At 43.1% G+C, this 17,925-nt stretch overlaps 1 protein-coding gene across 2 annotated transcripts in view; it reads right to left on the bottom strand.

Moving 5' to 3' along the window:
* GNAO1 (G protein subunit alpha o1) overlaps positions 1-17,925 on the bottom strand; it is a 215,412-nt gene that overhangs the window by 43,261 nt on the left and 154,226 nt on the right. For both annotated transcript variants that reach the window (XM_056526266.1, XM_056526267.1), the window contains exons 5-6: positions 5,764-5,892; positions 950-1,079 (exon numbers count right to left, since the gene is read on the bottom strand). In XM_056526266.1, the coding sequence (XP_056382241.1) occupies positions 950-1,079; positions 5,764-5,892 (259 nt within the window). The remainder of the gene's footprint in view (positions 1-949; positions 1,080-5,763; positions 5,893-17,925) is intronic.

Genomic DNA, 17,925 nt, shown 5'->3' with positions numbered 1-17,925 from the left:
AGTGAGAACAAGGCAACATCTCTTTGGCCTTAACCTTTTTAATGTAGCCATGAAAACAATACCAAGTGAACTTACAGGGTTCACCAAAATAAATAGCCCTGAGGTCCCATTCAAGGAACCCAGGCTACCTCTATTAGTAGATCCAAGATGCTGATGGTGTCACAAAGTTACAGACCCTTTGTAGACCTAACAGTGGTTTTTGGATTATACACAATGTTAGTGAGCATATAATCACTAGTGCAGGAAATCTATAAAAAAAGTCAGTGCCTGAAGAAGCAGGAAGGATAAGAAGTCCATGACAAGTGAACCTGATAAACCCTGCATTATTAGATCTAATTATTATACATGATTGCAAAACAGAGGGAGTACATCTTTATATAGAAATCCAGGTAGTTTACAACATAAGCTTGGCTCTGTAAGTGTCTTGAATCAATAGACTCAGAAATGGACCCCAAGGCATATAAAATGCAAAGAATTGTGGTGGTTGGGAACGTCAGCTTGAACACGTTTTTTGCACTTACTTTACAACTTGCTCAGAGACTTACCAGGAAATTTGAAAAACAAACAAACAAAAAACAAACAATAATTGAAAAGAGAATTTCCCTTCCCCACCACCCTGTTAGGAAATACTTTAATAAATTAATTTGGTCAATGACAACACATTGGTAAATCAGAGGTTATGCGGATTGCATTGCAATAATCAAACATAGGAGATGACCACCACACATGTATGCACCGGCAGAAGTGTAAAAACTATAGGTACACGAACAGGAGAGGAAACAACAACAGACATACAAGAAATATGTAGACAACTTAATACTTCGCAACGATCTTGCAATTTCCCCTGATTCCAATAAATGCTGCGCCAACACAAATTCATTAGATTTACAGCAGTGAACAATTTTAGGGGCAAAAATCAGCAGGAAGTCATGTTAATTCTAACACTCACCGTAGTCTCATCTTCATGAAGAACCTGATCGTACCCACTCAGGGCCACACAAAAGATGATCGCTGTCACATCTTCAAAACAGTGAATCCACTTCTTCCGTTCTGATCGCTGTCCCCCGACATCAAACAGCCTAGGAGATCAACAGGATCCCAGTTACCTCATCTAGAGTCACATGGATCTTCCATTATGTTAGCCTGAAATTCCCTTAGATACTGTTCATTCCATAGATTCTGACTGCCAAATGCAGGATTGTAATCTATTAAATAAAATCCATAATAATAATAATATTTATAATACTCTTGAATGGAACTGAGTAGCAGGAACCAGGCACTGTTGCATTAACATGGATGATCACTTTGCTGGGCGCTGCAGTACTTGTTGAAGTATGGCAACTGCTCAGCCGAGGTACTAGTGGTCGGACCCCACAAGTCACACCATTATGACACACCCTAATGATATTTTGCATATGTATGTTATATCCCTAAAAATCCATTAAAAAACAAGAATACATTTTTCTATAAGCCTTTTGGCCACTAGAGGGCACAAGTGCTTATGTCCAGTGAAGGACAAGAATCACACATCATACTTTGTTCTATGATTGTTGCATTAATCTATCCTCTGAAGTTTTTTTTTCCTACAATGTGCTGAAGTGAAGATTATTTAGAAGACATTTAAAGAGGACATTAGCATCAGTTAATGTGTCAGGCAAAGAAGATTACATCCATCTAATGACACTTATAACAATGTCTGATAGCAGAAATCCTGCTTGAAAGGAGTCGCCTTTAGTTTGCAAATGCACCAATTATGACAAAGTGGAAATTATTAAAACCTCTGTGAATTTCAACAATTTCAGTTGTCTTAAAGGGGTATTCCGAAAACATTTTATTCCCTATCCAATGGAAAGGGGATAAGATGTCTAATTGTGGGGGGCCCACAGCTGAGAACCCCCGTGATCTCCCTGCAGCACCCACATTCTATGCGGGTGCTGAATCTCCAGTTTCGGAAACCTCCGGGTTTCCGGGACTGGGGACGTGACGTCACGCCACACCCCCTCCATTCATGTCTATGGAAGGGGGCGTGACGGCCGTCACACCCCCTCCCATAGACATGAATGGAGGGGGCATGGCGTGACGTCACGTCCCCAGTCCTGGAGCATTCCAAAACTGGAGATTTCAGGGAGATCGCGGGGGGGGTCTCAGCAGCGGGCCCCCCACGATTAGAAATCTTATCCCCTATCCTTTTGATAGGGGATAAATAGTTTTTGCCCTTTAAGGAGATAAGAGAACAAGGCCCGGGATCTCCCTGTGCATAGTGCCATGTGGTGGGGTGTATTCACGAGGACAGTATCCTGTGCATATTTTATGCTGTAGAGCTCATTGTAAACTATATGACTAAACACAGCTTCAAATCTGCAGCATCAAATATGCAGAGGATACTGTATGTGCGAATAGACCCTCAAAGATTTAAAAATGTTTTCTTTTTAATTATTTCTACTAACCACCTTGAAAGACTAAAAGGCCACATGGCAACATCTGTGCAAGAAACCTTAAACAGTAAAATGGTAGGACTTGGGCTTTAAGACTATAGGAGATATTGTTACCTAAATATAGCATTGTAGTATCCCACAATTTTACATAAACTCACACACACAACATATGTCACCATGTAGCCATAGCCTATCGCCGCTCTTCATTGTAAGGTCCCATGCACTCAGACTGTACATTCATAGTCACATATGACTTATGGTGCATTCACACCAAGGATATGGTGGGAGAATTTAAAGGAAATCTGTCAAATCTGTCTGTCCTCACCCACACTATCCTGTCATACAGGCTTGTAGTGCAGGTGATACTGATCAAAATGGTGTTTACGGCGCCCCGAATCCTCACACCGTTCCGCAGTAATTCCTCTTTTTCTGTATATACAAATTAGGTTCTTGGGGCATGGGTGGAGCTACTCACCAAGCTCCAGGCACTCTGATGTCATCTTCACCGGACGGGCGCTCCATCCATATTCCTAATCCCTCTCCCTGCTCGCGCAGATTTGTTACTGTACAGTGCATGCACCGTTTCCTGGGTACACCAGAAACGGCGTTCGGCTGAAATTGGCTCCTGGAGAAGATGACGTCAGAATGACTGAAGCTCAGTTCGTAGCTCCGCCCATGCCCTAACAACCTTATTTGCATATACCGAAAAAGAGGAATTATGGTGGAACGGCATGGCGGTTTGGGACGCCGTCAGTATAATTTTGATCAGTATCACCCGCACTACAAGCCTGTATGACAGGTTAGTGCGGGTGATACTGATGACAGATTTTCTTTAAAAAAACGTCCGCTGCCACATCCCCACCGCACCCCATTCACTTGAATGAGCCGGACGGAGTCAGATAGTGACTCCGGTCAGCTCATTTTTGGACCGTATACGGTATTGTTGCCAGAATGAAAACCATGGTCTGCCATGGTTTTTAGTCTGGCAATAAAACTGATACTGTTCCAAAATCTGATTCCGTTCTGCTCATTCAAATGAATGGGATTTGGTGCAGGTCCGGCGGAAATATGGCAGCTTTAAAGGGAAACAGACAGCTGTTTCACCTGCACTAAACCCAATAAACATGGATATAGAGGAGGATTTCAACAAGATATCATTAAGGGTGCATTCACATCTCGATTTTACCATCCTACTTTTCCTCACGATTTTTTACCTTCAAATTGTACAAATCTGCATGCCAAGTCGTATCCATTGACTTCCATTCCATCCAACACGTGCATCAATTTTCATCTGCATCCGTTTTTGCACGATTTTAGATCGGGGGTAAAATTGTGGTTGACCACGATTTTTCACCCAGATTCAAAATCGGATTGAAATTGTGTCCGATTTTTTTAATTATTATGGCCTATGTAAATCGTATTGAATCATGTGACTGTGCGATTCCATCAGATTTATCTCACACGATTTCTTTTGACACATGCGCAGTAGCAGTTTTAAATAAACTTTATTGACGTTGACATACATATAATTTTCCAAACATGATCAGATTTTTTGTGAAAAATCGGGTGAAAGCTGTACGATTTTTAGATACGATTTTTAAATCACATACCAAAAATGTTTTAAATACGATTGTATACGATTTCAGGTAATCAGATTTTGTCCGATTTTACTGTCTGTTAATCGGATGGTAAAATCATGGTGTGAACCAGGCCTTACCCAGATCAGCAGCTTTATTCTGGATCTGTGGATCTGTTTGCACAATGGAACAGGAACCAGCATGCTTGGTATTGGGTCCCGTTTCCATTAAGTGAAGTCTGCTATTAGGGTGAACCAGCTGTGAATTTCCATTAAATCATTGGCTAGCCACGTACACATAATTAATGTCAGTCAACTGTACATGTTGTAGACCTCCATAGAACTAGGCATGATTCATTCTTTAAATATTGTATTACTTTGACTTCAACAGAACAGCATATAGAAAGGTCTTTTAAAATGTACCTGTCCTTTCCAAAAACTTTTTAAATGCTCAAAAGACATGTCAAACATTTTCATTGGTGGGCGTCTGGGTGCATAGACTCCACCGATCGCTAAAACAAGTGGGGAGAATCATGCTGCTGAATGCGTCCATGAGGAGATGAGCCACAAGACTTCCCATAAGAGTATGTCACAGCCGCACAGACAGAACCGGGAGAGAACGTGCTTAGCGTGCAATTCTGCCAGATTGTTTTAGCAATCGGTGGTGGTTTGAACACAGACACCCCACTAACTAATAAAATGACACCCCACTAACCAAAACTATTAATATGTCAAATGTTTTTGGACGTGACAGTGCACACTTAAAGGGAATCTCATTTGTGTCACCCACACTAACCTGTTGGTACAGGCTGCTAGTGCGGGTGATGCTGATGAAAATCATACTTGCCACTTCTTGATCTGTCACTCCACCTGTTTCCTCCTTATTTTGGCAGCAGGCTTGGTGCATGGGTGGTGCTCCAGAAGCACGTTGATGCCACCGCTGCTGCGTTATTACTTGGCCTGGCTGCATGCAGACTTGATAAAGAGGCAGCTGACATATCAGAGTGTTCCTGGAGCGCCGCCCAAATAAGAACCATAATGAGTTAATGGAGCGACAGATTGGGCATAGGCAAGTATAATTTTTATCAGTGTAACCAGCACTGTACCAACAGGTTAGTGTAGGACACACTGATGATTATCTTTTATTGACAAACCACTTTATTCTGATTTTGGTGTTAGCAGCCAGAAATCTCATGTCTATGGTTATCAGCAGATCCTCCATCAACACCTGACATTGGGGAAAGAGGGATTGACCAGACTAGGCTTTATCCCAATCAAATGACATGTCTGTGTGGCTGACGCATGTTAGAATTCAGTTTAATCATACTTTAGAAGTTGTAATATTCCAGTATATTTGGGTGGGTTTCTCCGCTGGCAGTAGCACCATATTGGCTATCTTGTACGTCTTGGAAATGTATTTTTCTCGGAATGTCTACTTGGAAGAAGAGGGATCACTGCTGTGATATTGTAAGTGAGGAAACAGAATACCAAAATGTAGCCTTTAAGAGCAGCTTACCGTAGGGTGAGGTACAGATTTTTCTTGACTAAGGCAGTGCTCACTTTTTTTTCAGTTGTGCCTCAGTAGTGGCATGTTTTTTGCCACAGTGTTCTGAACGTACAGTAAGTAGCCACGTTTTAGCTGTGGCAAAAAAACTGAAAATACAGCTATATTTGAACATGGCCTGAAGGTGTGATCAACCACTGACAAACTGTTGTATCATAGAATTTTATGTCTCGGTGCACACCACTAACCTGAAGTGAAGGTTTTTGAAGGTGAAGTGGGTTTCTACAATGCCAGTGGTCTTCACTCTGGTTCGCAGAATGTCTTGCTCTGTAGGTTGGTAGTCTGGTGCCCCGATCCGATCTAAGCTGTCTAGGTAGCTACAATGATAAAAGTACATTTTAGGATATGCTTTATAGTTATACTAGCATTGGTACATAAAGGTCCAGTGGACAGAACATTAGTGCATTAAATTAGCCTTTTTACTTTGCATCACACATCAATATATTCTAAATATGTAACAGAACAGATATCACTAATACACCACAGAGAAAAACGTTTGGCGAGACAAAAGCATGTTTCCTCAGCTTGGAATTGTCCATATTCAAATTCTCTTCCACACAAATAATTTTCAGAACCATCTCCAGATGGCTGTTACTGCTCCTAGCCATAGAAACAAGCAAAGCTGTCTTAGGCTAGGTTCACACTACGGTTTGTATTTACGGTTCCCGTATACGGCTGGGAGGAGGGGGCGGGGCTTAATCGCGGGGCCCGCACTCAGCCGTATTCGGGAACCGTATTTAATGCATGTCTATGAGCCGACCGGAGTGAACCGCAGCCTCTGGTCGGCTGCGTTTTTGGCCGTATGCGGTTTCCCGACCGTAGGCAAAAACGCGGTCGACCACGTTTTTGCCTGCGGTCGGGAAACCGCATACGGCCGAAAAAGCAGTCGACCGGAGGCTGCGGTTCACTCCGGTCGGCTCATAGACATGCATTAAATACGGTTCCCGAATACGGCTGAGTGCGGGTGCCGTGACTAAGCCCCGCCCCCCTCCTCCCAGCCATATACGGGAACCGTAAATACAAACCGTAGTGTGAACCCAGCCTTACAGGGAGATGCACTGCATACGGATGTAGTAGAGCTAGACACTCATGTAACTCCTTGGGCCTACATTTTTCAGCATGTTAATATATTTCGAAATATTTCCTTGCAGCCGCATGCAAGAATCACAGATTAAACTATACCACAATTGCATACTGAATTGTGACAAATGACAGATCTATTGTCACTCCATTGCTGTGTTCTTTTAATGTGCTGGATAAACTACACTATTCATATTAAAAGGGGTTATCCAGGATTAGAAAAAATGTAAAAACAACACCACGCCTGTCCTCAGGTTCTGTGTGGTATTGCAGCTCAGTTAAATTATGATGAATGGAGCCAAGTGTAATACCACACATAACCTGGAGACAAGGGTGATGCTGTTTTTGGAAAAAATTGCTGTTTTTCTATTCCTGAATAACTCCTTTAAAAAGTGTACAAATAGTTTTGGTGCAATTTTTCTGTCTATTTTATATATACATATTAGGCCTGCACGATATATCACAAACTATATCAAATTGCGATAATTGTAAATAATGTGATTATTACAGTCGACCACGGGCACACCGGCTCCGGCAAGTCCGACAGCTCTGGTGACGGTAGCGGTGGAAATTTGCCCCGTCTTTCCGTGTCCCAACTCTTGTGATGCGGCTCCGGCGTACCAGCTGATTGCTCGAGGGTGAGGAACGTTGCTCCTCCCAACAGTGCCTAGTGCTGGGAGGAAGTGATTTAAAGTGATTTCCTCCCAGCGCTCTATGGTGTTGTCATGGCAGCTGCATGGGAGGGAGCAACAGAACGCCGGACAGTGTGTCCACAGGCCGGTCATGACATGAAATGGAGGAGGAGTTAAATAAATTTCTCCCCATTTCATGGCTATAGGAGGGGAATGGCTATATAACAGAATGGGAATGTCTATAGGAGGGTAAAGGGTTATATGAAATCATGGGAATGGATATATTCCCCTCCTATAACCCATTCCCCTCCTATAGACACCCCCCTCTTATAGCACATTCCCCTCATGTTATAAAGCCCTTTCCCCCCCTAATTTCATACAGCCATTCCCCTCATAGTATGAGGAGAATAACTATGATAAAATAAGTGAAATGGCTTTATGAAATGGGGGGAGATTTGGCATGAAATGGAGGCGATTGGACGGAAATGGGGGGGAAGGGTTTCACCATCTGTTTATTATATCTCAATCGCATATCGAAATCACAATATTTTTACCCCCATAATCGCACATTTTCCCCAAATCGCGATGCCCTAATGCATATATATTTCTAAAAAATGATGCATTCGTGGGAAACTGGTGCCAGAACTACCTAGTGAGTCGTATGTACGGAGGAGAAAAAAGCATAGCCGCACTCACCACCGGGTTCGGCATCAGACGTTCCTAAGTGGGGGACTCCACGGGATCAGAGAGACGACATCGCTGTGTGTGCTCAGAGGCGATAACCGGCTATTTCGCGCACTTGTGCTTCGTCTGGCCTTCGAGGCGCGAAATAGCTGGTTATCGCCTCTGAGCACACACAGCTATGTCGTCTCTCTGATCCCGTAGAGTCTCCCACTTAGGAACGTCTGACGCCGAACCCGGTGGTGAGTGCGGATATGCTTTTTTTCTCCTCCGTACATACCATATTGCTAGCTGTCCTTTTCGTTTCTCCTAGCACCGCCACCCGGCCAGTCTCCAGGCAACAAGCTCAGCTGTGTCTTTTACCTTGTTGCACCTAGATTGTCTCATTTCTCCCGTTTGGTGCCGTCCTAGCTCCTTCTATCTACATGTATGTACTACCTAGTGAGTACTACTTTATGATGACTCTATAGTGTGTGGACATGTTCTAGTTTAAAGCATAATCAAATAAACTATATAATTGTATATTCAGACATAGCGCTCACATGCATTCTATTACTGCTAATACACTTAGGTTTTGGCACAGTTTAGAAGTACTCACAGGAATGAACTACGACACCACTACTACCTGCATTTTTCTGTCCAGAAACAGTACCACTCCTGTCTGTGTCTAGTATGACAGCACAAAATCTGATGGCCAGGCACTTATGTGCATGCATGTTCCATTCCACATTTAAGTCTAAATACTCCCTGAGCCTGATTTTAAGAAGATATTGCTTGCAGTTGGTAGCTTGCTGGCTGCTGAAAGAATTGCCCTTGTAGCTGCATTCATGTCAATTGTGATATGAACACAAGGTCAGAGGCAGAAAAATTCTTCCATTTACAATCTACTTGTCAAGTGTCAGTAAGATGAGGATGACACTTGTAATGGCAGGATTGGCGGTATGACACTCATAACAAAATGGGTAATTATTGAAAAAAAAAAAAAGATCATAGATTGTAGGGATTTTTACATGCCACTGCACACCTATATAGTGGTATATGTCAAAGCCGTCCATTGGAGGCTCAGGGTATGCTTGGAATTCTTCCAGCGGTATGCCTTCTAACAAAAGGCTTGAATGCAATGTGAACAATGCCTTATTTAAAGCACTGCAGGCTAGAACATTGTTAGAGTACTGTGTGCCTTACTGTTGTCTGTGTAACCCTAGCATTATAAAGCATTACACAGTATGTACAGTGCCTTGCAAAAGTATTCCCCCCCCCCACCCTGAATTTTTTCTAATTTTGGTACCTCACAACCTGAAATTAACATGGATTGTTTGAGGATTTTGAACATTTAAAGGACGTCTGCAGCAAAATAAACCTATCCCCTTTCCACAGGATAGGGGCTAAATGTCTGATTGCTGGGAGTCCAACCGCTGGGGCCCCCCGCGATCTACCAAATGGGGCTCCCGCATTGCAGCTCTATGCGAGCAGCTAATGCACGTAGCGTCGACCTCTGAGGTCGACGGTACGCCCCCCTCCCCATACAGTTCTATGGGAGAGGTGGGGAGGCACGAATACTGCCTCCCCGCCTCTCCCATAGAGATACATGGAGGAGGCTTCCCGGCCAAGACGTCACACTGCACAGGAGAGACGCGGCAGAAGGGGATAAGTTGTATTTTAGTGCAGATGTCCTTTAATTTACAGAACAAACCCACAACTTTGAAGATGTTTTTTTTTTTTTTTTTTTTTTTAATTGTGAAGCAAACAACAAATAGGACAAAATAACTGAAAAAGTCAATGTGCCTAAAGTCAATACTTTGTAGAGCCACCGTTTGCAGCAATCACAGCCCTCTTTGGATAAGCCTCTATGAGCTTGCCACATCTTACCACTTGGATTTTTGCCCATTACTCCTTGCAAAACTGCTCCAGCTCCTTCAAGTTGGATGGTTTGCGCTTGTGAACAGCAATCTATAAGTCTGACCACAGATTTTCAATTGGATTGAGATCTGGGCTTTGACTAGGCCCTTCCAACACATTTACATGCTTCCACTTAAACCACTCAAGTGTTGCTTTAGCAGTGTGTTTTGGGGTCATTGTCCTGATGGAAGGTGAACCTCCATCCTAGCCTCAAATCATGCAGAGTGGTACAGGTTTTGCTCAAGAATATCCCTGTATTTAGCACCATCCATCTTTCCCTCAACTCTGACCAGTTTTCCAGTTCTGGCTGCTAAAAAACATCCCCACAGCATGATGCTGCCACCACGTTTCACTGTCGTGTTCTTTGGGTCATGTGATTTGTTGGGTTTGCGTCAGACATAGCGTTTTCTTTGATGGCCGAAAAGTTCAATTTTAGTCTCATCAGACCAGAGCACCTTCCTCCATACATTTTGGGAGGCTCCCACATGCCTTTTGGCAAACTCACAACATGCCTTTTTGTTTTTAGCTGAAAGTAATGGCTTTCTTCTGGCCACAAAGCCCAACTCTATGGAGCGTACGGCTTATTGTACAGATACTCCAGTCTCTGCTGTGGAACTCTGCAGCTCCTCCAGGGTTACCTTAGGTCTCTGTGCTGCCTCTCTCATTAATGCCCTCCTTGCCCGGTCCGTGAATTTTGGTGGGCAGCCATCTCTTGGCAGGATTGCTGTTGTGCCATGTTCTTTCCATTTGGTTATGATAGATTTGATGGTGCTCCTGGGGATCGTCAAAGATTTGGATATTTTATTATAGCCTAACCCTGACTTGTACTCAACAACATTGTCCCTCACTTGTTTGGAGAGTTCCTTGGTCTTCATGGCAGTGTTTGGTTACTGATGCCTCTTGCTTAAGTGTTGCAGCCTCTGGGGCCTTTCAAAAAAGGTGTGTATATGTAATGACAGATCATGTGACACTTAGATTGCACACAAGTAGACATCATTTCCAAAATTATGTGATTTCTGAAGGTAATTGGTTGCACCAGAGCTTTTTATGAGCTTCCTAACAAAGGAGGTGAATACATACGCACATGACAATTTTCTGGTTTCTAGTTCTAAACAATAGTTTAATTTATATATTTTTCTTATTTCACTTCACCAACTAAGACTTTTGTGTTCTGATCCATCACATACAATTCAGATTAACAAAACATTGAACTTGAGGCTGTAATGTACCAAAATACGAAAAAATTCAAGGGGATGAATACTTTTGTAAGGCACTGTACATCGAGGTAGCACAGCTGAATCTAACATTGGGCACATTGGTCCATATACACTAAAACTGTCCAATTTTTACACAGTGTAAAAGTAGACTAGACAGTTTATAAATGCACCAAATTTATGTGGTTGAGGTGGTTTTGTAAATCTGGTGCATGTATTGTCTAAGTTTAGACCAACTATTAGTTGACTTACTTTAAGCCAAACCTGTGCGACAAAATGTTGGCACATCTCTGGCTCATAGTGGCACATTTTAAAGGAAAACTGTAAGCAAGTTCACCGACACTAAACCCAATACATTGGGTTATAGTGTGGGTGAACAGGAGTATTTACAGTGCATAGTGAAAGTATTCGGCCCCCTTGAACTTTTAGACCGTTTGCCACATTTCAGGCTTCAAACATAAAGATATAAAACACATTGTTTGTGAAGAATCAACAAGTGGGAGACAATCATGAAGTGGAATGAAATTTATTGGATATTTCAAACTTTAACAAATAAAAAACTGAAAAATTGGGCGTGCAAAATTATTCAGCCCCCTTAAGTTAATACTTTGTAGTGCCAAATTTTGCTGCGATTACAGCTGTAAGTCGCTTGGGGTATGTCTATCAGTTTTGCACATCGAGAGACTGAAATTTTTGCCCATTCCTCCTTGCAAAACAGCTCGAGCTCAGTGAGGTTGGATGGAGAGCGTTTGTGAACAGCAGTTTTCAGTTCTTTCCACAGATTCTCCATTGGATTCAGGTCTGGACTTTGACTTGGCCATTCTAACACCTGGATATGTTTATTTGTGAACCATTCCATTGTAGATTTTGCTTTATGTTTGGATCATTGTCTTGTTGGAAGATAAATCTCCGTCCCAGTCTCAGGTCTTTTGCAGACTCTATCAGGTTTTCTTCCAGAATGGTCCTGTATTTGGCTCCATCCAACTTCCCATCAATGTTAACCATCTTCCCTGTCCCTGCTGAAGAAAAGCAGGCCCAAACCATGATGCTGCCACCACCATGTTTGACAGTGGGGATGGTGTGTTCAGGGTGATGAGCTGTGTTGCTTTTACGCCAAACATAACGTTTTGCATTGTTGCCAAAAAGTTTAATTTTGGTTTCATCTGACCAGAGCACCTTCTTCCACATGTTTGGTGTGTCTCCCAGGTGGCTTGTGGAAAACTTTAAATGACACTTTTTAGGGATATCTTTAAGAAATGGCTTTCTTCTTGCCACTCTTCCATAAAGGCCAGATTTGTGCAGTATACGACTGATTGTTGTCCTATGGACAGTCTCCCACCTCAGCTGTAGATCTCTGCAGTTCATCCAAAGTGATCATGGGCCTCTTGGCTGCATCTCTGATCAGTCTTCTCCTTGTATCAGCTGAAAGTTTAGAGGGATGGCCAGGTCTTCGTAGATTTGCAGTGGTCTGATACTCCTTCCATTTCAATATTATCACTTGCACAGTGCTCCTTGGGATGTTTAAAGCTTGTGAAATCTTTTTGTATCCAAATTCGGCTTTAAACTTCTCCACAACAGTATCTCGGACCTGCGTGGTGTGTTCCTTGTTCTTCATGATGCTCTCTGTGCTTTAAATGGACTTCTGAGACTATCATAGTGCAGGTGCATTTATACCAGGGCTGCGGAGTTGGAGTCGAAGAGTCAGACTAAATTTTGGGTACCTGGAGTCGGAGTCGGCAAACAATGCACCGACTCAGACTCCTACTAAATTTAGATTGGAATAAAAAAAAGCAAGTTTAAATGTCACAATTCACAAAAAGTTATAATTAATGACTTCTCTACTGTAAGAATAAAGACCAATGCATGCATGAAGAAGCATGCTTTTCATGTGCTTCACTATATGGCACGCAACGCACAATTAGGAGCGGCAATACTTATACTTTCCATAGTGTTGTGTTCTGCTGTTACAGGGAACCCATGGGTAACCTAGCCTCTCACTGATAAGGGATTAAGTAAATATGTTTTTTGCAGGATTGGAGACACTTGTATAAGTAAAGGGAATGGAATGTCAATAGTTCAAGACTGAAGCTGTAAACCATTGGAAAAACTGCTGCCATTCAGCTAAGGCTATAAAAACGTGTAAACTCCGATTGTTAGCTTAAAGGGGTACTCCGCCCCTAGACATCTTATCCCCTATCCAAAAGGATAGGGGATAAGATGTCAGATCGCCGGGGTCCCGCTGCTGGGGACCTCCGGGATCGCTGCTGCGGCACCGTGCTATCATTACTGCACAGTGCGAGTTTGCTCTGCGCGTAATGACGGGCAATACAGGGGCAGGAGCATCACTGCGTCACGGCTCCGCCCCTCGTGATGTCACGGCCCGCCCCCTCAATACAAGTCTATGGGGGGCGTGGCAGTCATCACGCCCCCTGCCATAGACTTGCATTAAGGGGGCGGGCTATGACGTCACGCTGCTCCGTCCCCTGTATCGCCCGTCATTACACACAGAGCGAACTCGCTCTGTGCAGTAATGATATCGGGGTGCCGCAGCGGCGATATCGGGGGTCCCCAGCAGCAGGACCCCGGTGATCTGACATCTTATCCCCAATCCTTTGGATAGGGGATACGATGTCTAGGGGCGGAGTAGCCCTTTAAACTTTAAACATGACTATGGGATTCTACTAAGGAAATCATGTTTTATAATAAATGCCCCTTCCTGGATCCTCCCACTGCCCTATCTTCAGCAGCAGATCAGCACACAAAAAGGAGAAGGAAGCAGCTTCTGCCGAACTACCTCTCTCTGCTAGAAGAGCTTCGAAGAACTTGGTGGAACAGCTTCTTGGATTCAACTGTGTTTATAAATACATTCGCATATTAATACAGAGGAATCTGAGGTACAAAAAACTGTGGAGTCGGAACATTTATCTACCGACTCCACAGCCCTGATTTATACGGGGACTTGATTACACACACACAGGTGGCTCCTGCTGCATCCTGCGTTACGCTGTGCGCTGCGCAGCGCAGTGACGTCCTCAACGTGACGTCACCGTCAGTGTGCACAGTGACAGCTCAGGATGGGAGCCAGAAGTAACGCGGACCCCGGGAACAGGTAATTATAAAACCGGGGATAGGGGAGGCAATGGGGGCGGCGGTGGGGTGGCGTGCGGTGCGGGGGTAGGTGGGGGATGGCTGGGGGGGCGGCGGCGGTGGTTGGGATGACCCCCGGACAGGCAGGGGGAGAGAAGCGGGTGGCGGCAGTGGTCTCTGATTCAGCCAAAGCCGCTGCAGTTCATTGATTTAAAGCGCCCGTTTTAAATCAATGATCTGCAGCGGCTTCTTCGGGGCTGGAGAAATAGCTGATAACTTATACTGGAATATCGGTATAAGTTATCGGCCTGAAAGGCCACAGATTATCGGTATCGGCCCTAAAAAAACGATATCGGTCGATCCCTAGTGTATATGGACCAATGTGCCCAATGTTGGATTCAGCTGTGCTACCTCTATGTACAGTGCCTTACAAAAGTATTCACTCCTTTGACTTTTTTCGTATTTTGGTACATTACAGCCTTAAGTTCAATGTTTTGTTAATCTGAATTTTATGTGATGGATCAGAACACAATAGTCTAAGTTGGTGAAGTGAAATGAGAAATATATATAAATTAAACTATTGTTTAGAAACAGAAAATTGTCATGTGCGTATGTATTCACCAAAAATGAATATGCAACAAGGGGGGCGGGCTTTAGGCGTCTGCCTCCGGAACACAAAGATTGCTGGCGGGGGACCCGCCTGCTGCACACAGAAACGGGATGGATGGCGGACACTTTAGAGGACGTAAACTCGGCCAAAACAAAACTTTACTAAGTAAGCGAGCATGTTACAGACTGCTGTTCACCCACATTATAACCCAATGTATTGGGTTTAGTTTGGGTGAACTTGCTGACAGTTTTTCCTTTCAGCAATGCCCCTTTTAGGTGAAAACACACCTATTTTCCACTATGTCTTTTTCCTTATTGAGCATGGCATATTATACTGTTCTTTATGGCACATTATACATATTTTATTGCGTCTCAGTTGCTGTGAGCCCCAATTCTGGCACAGTAAATCTGGGCCATTGTGCTGTAATATATCATATACATATAATGTTCTGTCAGTCAGTTCCCCTAGGACTGTGTTATCTTTATACACTAACGAAAAACTCAGCTCTGCTACATCTGCGCATATGTAATATATATTGCAATGATAGATTTCCTGAATATTCACTTATAAGAGCTCTTATCTAATAAAGAGATATAACTCCTATAAATAACATGACAAAGCTGCTAATGAGCTATATATATGTGTGAAAAATATATGACAAACACCATGGGTTATAGAGAACAGCCCTCGGACAGCAACTACTTTATACAAGGAGAATATAACATTTCATGGTATAGAAAGAAAAAAAAAAGAAATTAGGGCTGCAGCTAACAATTTTAACAATCGATTAGTTGTCTATTATTTCATCAATTAATTGGAAAAAAATTCAAAATTCCAAAGAAAAAAAAAAGAGGTTCAGCTGATTCTACTTGAAAAATTATGTACAATGGCCATATTAAAAGTTTCTAACATGTGATGTGACCAAACAGCAGCAATTATTTTTATTTATTTATTTTTTTTTATTTTTTTTACGTTTACGTCGGTTGCTGTACAGGATCATTATTAATGATCCTGTACGGAAATTTAGCATAAATTTGATATTGCCACATGGGTAACTATCGAACTATTAAAATAAAATGTTAATGATTTACTAACATTTAATTTTAATAGTTCAGACAGTTAGCCGTGCGGCAGTATCAGATTTGTAAACATTTTTTTTATTTTTTTTAAACTTTTTTTGTACAGCAATAGGAAAAATGGGAGCTAATTTTTATTGGTGGAACGGTTTATTTACATTTTTTTCCTACTTGTTATAGCACTCCTATACACATCAGAGTATGTGCAGTCTGCAGAGCATTGCACCCGACCCATGTCTGTAGTACTACAAACACTAGGATGCACATACTCCCATGTGTACAGAGTGTATATGTACTACATACACACTGCTTTACCCATGGGGGTATGTGCAGAGCATTGCACCCTTGCATCTGTACTACAGGCACAAAAGGAGCAATGCTCTGCACATACCCCATGGGTAAAGCAGTGTGCACTGAACACACTATTAAGTAGGGCCATTATATTATCTCCCTCTGATGCCCCCTGTGCCATTATACCCCCTCTAATGACTCCTGTGTCATTATATTCACCCCCTCTGATGCCCCCTGTGTCATTATACCCCTCCTCTGATGCCCCCTGTGCCATGATATTTCATCCCAACCCCCTCTCCTCTCCTGTACCACATTATTACCAAACCTCCCCTCCTCTCTGATCCCCTGCTACCTGTATTCCGCCCCCATGTGTTCAGGGGCTCGGCGGTCATTGTTGGTACTGGACCACATCCTCGGAGGGGCGCGCGATGAGTGATGTGATCGCACGCGCCTATGCTGGGACGCTGTCGTTCTGCACGGTTCGCTATAGGCTGCAGTGCACAGCTGCAGCCTATAGGAGTTTAGTTACAGGGCAAAACAGATTGCCCCGTTATATGTAAATTCCTCAGGCATTTTGCCCTGCTTGCCCGAAGCAGGGCTAAGTGCCTGAAGAATTCACGTGCCCGGAACCTGAAACTGCATGTCCCCGGTGTCGGTCGATACAATTTCCACAGTGACTCACTGTCACTGAGGCTGCTGCAGGATTTTTGGGACTCGCGCCTGACTGCAGCAGCCTCCTGGCTGCGGACAACGCATCGGACGATTATTCGATAACGGGATTCGTCGACAACGAATCCAGTTATCGAATGTAATCGATTTTATTGATTAATCGTTGCAGCTCTATAAGAAATACCACAACAAGTGCAAGATGGTCATGTTGCCCAAAGCAGCCACTAAGAATTCAAGAATCTGATTCGCTGCTATGGACCACAGGGTCATTGTTCCTTATCAGTAATATAATAGTACATACCAAAGATGTAGAGGAGGTATATGAAAATTCCAAGTGAGGAAATATCAGGGGGGAAATAATGTGCCTAATAAATATGGCTCCGGCTAGGTTCACAAAGCCCTTTGGGTACACAATAAGCTATGCTTTTATGTAGAAGTCCCTCGTATAAAAAATGTAGTGGATGAGGAATACCAAGGTACAGGGCCAAACATATGCCAAAAGGGCACTGTTTTGCCACACATTTCACTAAGGCTAAGTTCACTCAGTGTTATATGCAGCTATAAGTCGGATTCTGTCCAAACAGGGATGCAATGTATACTGTGGCACACTGCATCAGGCCCTATTCACTTTATTGGCCCGAACATAGTCACCAAATGGCTATGTTTAAGCCACTTCCTGCTCATATTTACTATACTCAATAGTGTACGGCAAAATAAATGTGTACAGGCTGCTACATCCGTCCGCTGCAATGCATCACAGTATATGCTTTGATGGGTCAAACATATGGCTGGACCCAGTGTGAACCCAGCCTAACAATAAGTTATTGGTCTGTCAGTACATACACTAAACATTTAGGCCTAGATTTATAAAACTGTGTGAGAGAAAAACTGGAGAGTTTTTCCCACAGCAACCAATCACAGCTCAGGTTTCACTTTACCTCAGCTCATTATCTGAGCTGTGATTGGTTGCTGTGGGAAAATCTCTCCAGTTTTTCTCTCACACAGTTTGATAAATCTAGGCCCAAATGTTTAGTGTACCAGGTCACAAAGGGGGTATAAATAGACCTGGATTACATCTAGGAACATGGCAGCAAGTTTTCCCTTGCTTCCC

This window comes from Hyla sarda, chromosome 6 (genome assembly GCF_029499605.1).
Source record: "Hyla sarda isolate aHylSar1 chromosome 6, aHylSar1.hap1, whole genome shotgun sequence".
Classification (NCBI taxonomy): Eukaryota; Metazoa; Chordata; class Amphibia; order Anura; family Hylidae; genus Hyla; species Hyla sarda.
Note: the sequence above shows the minus strand (reverse complement) of the source record. Positions and strands in the feature narration are given on the sequence as shown.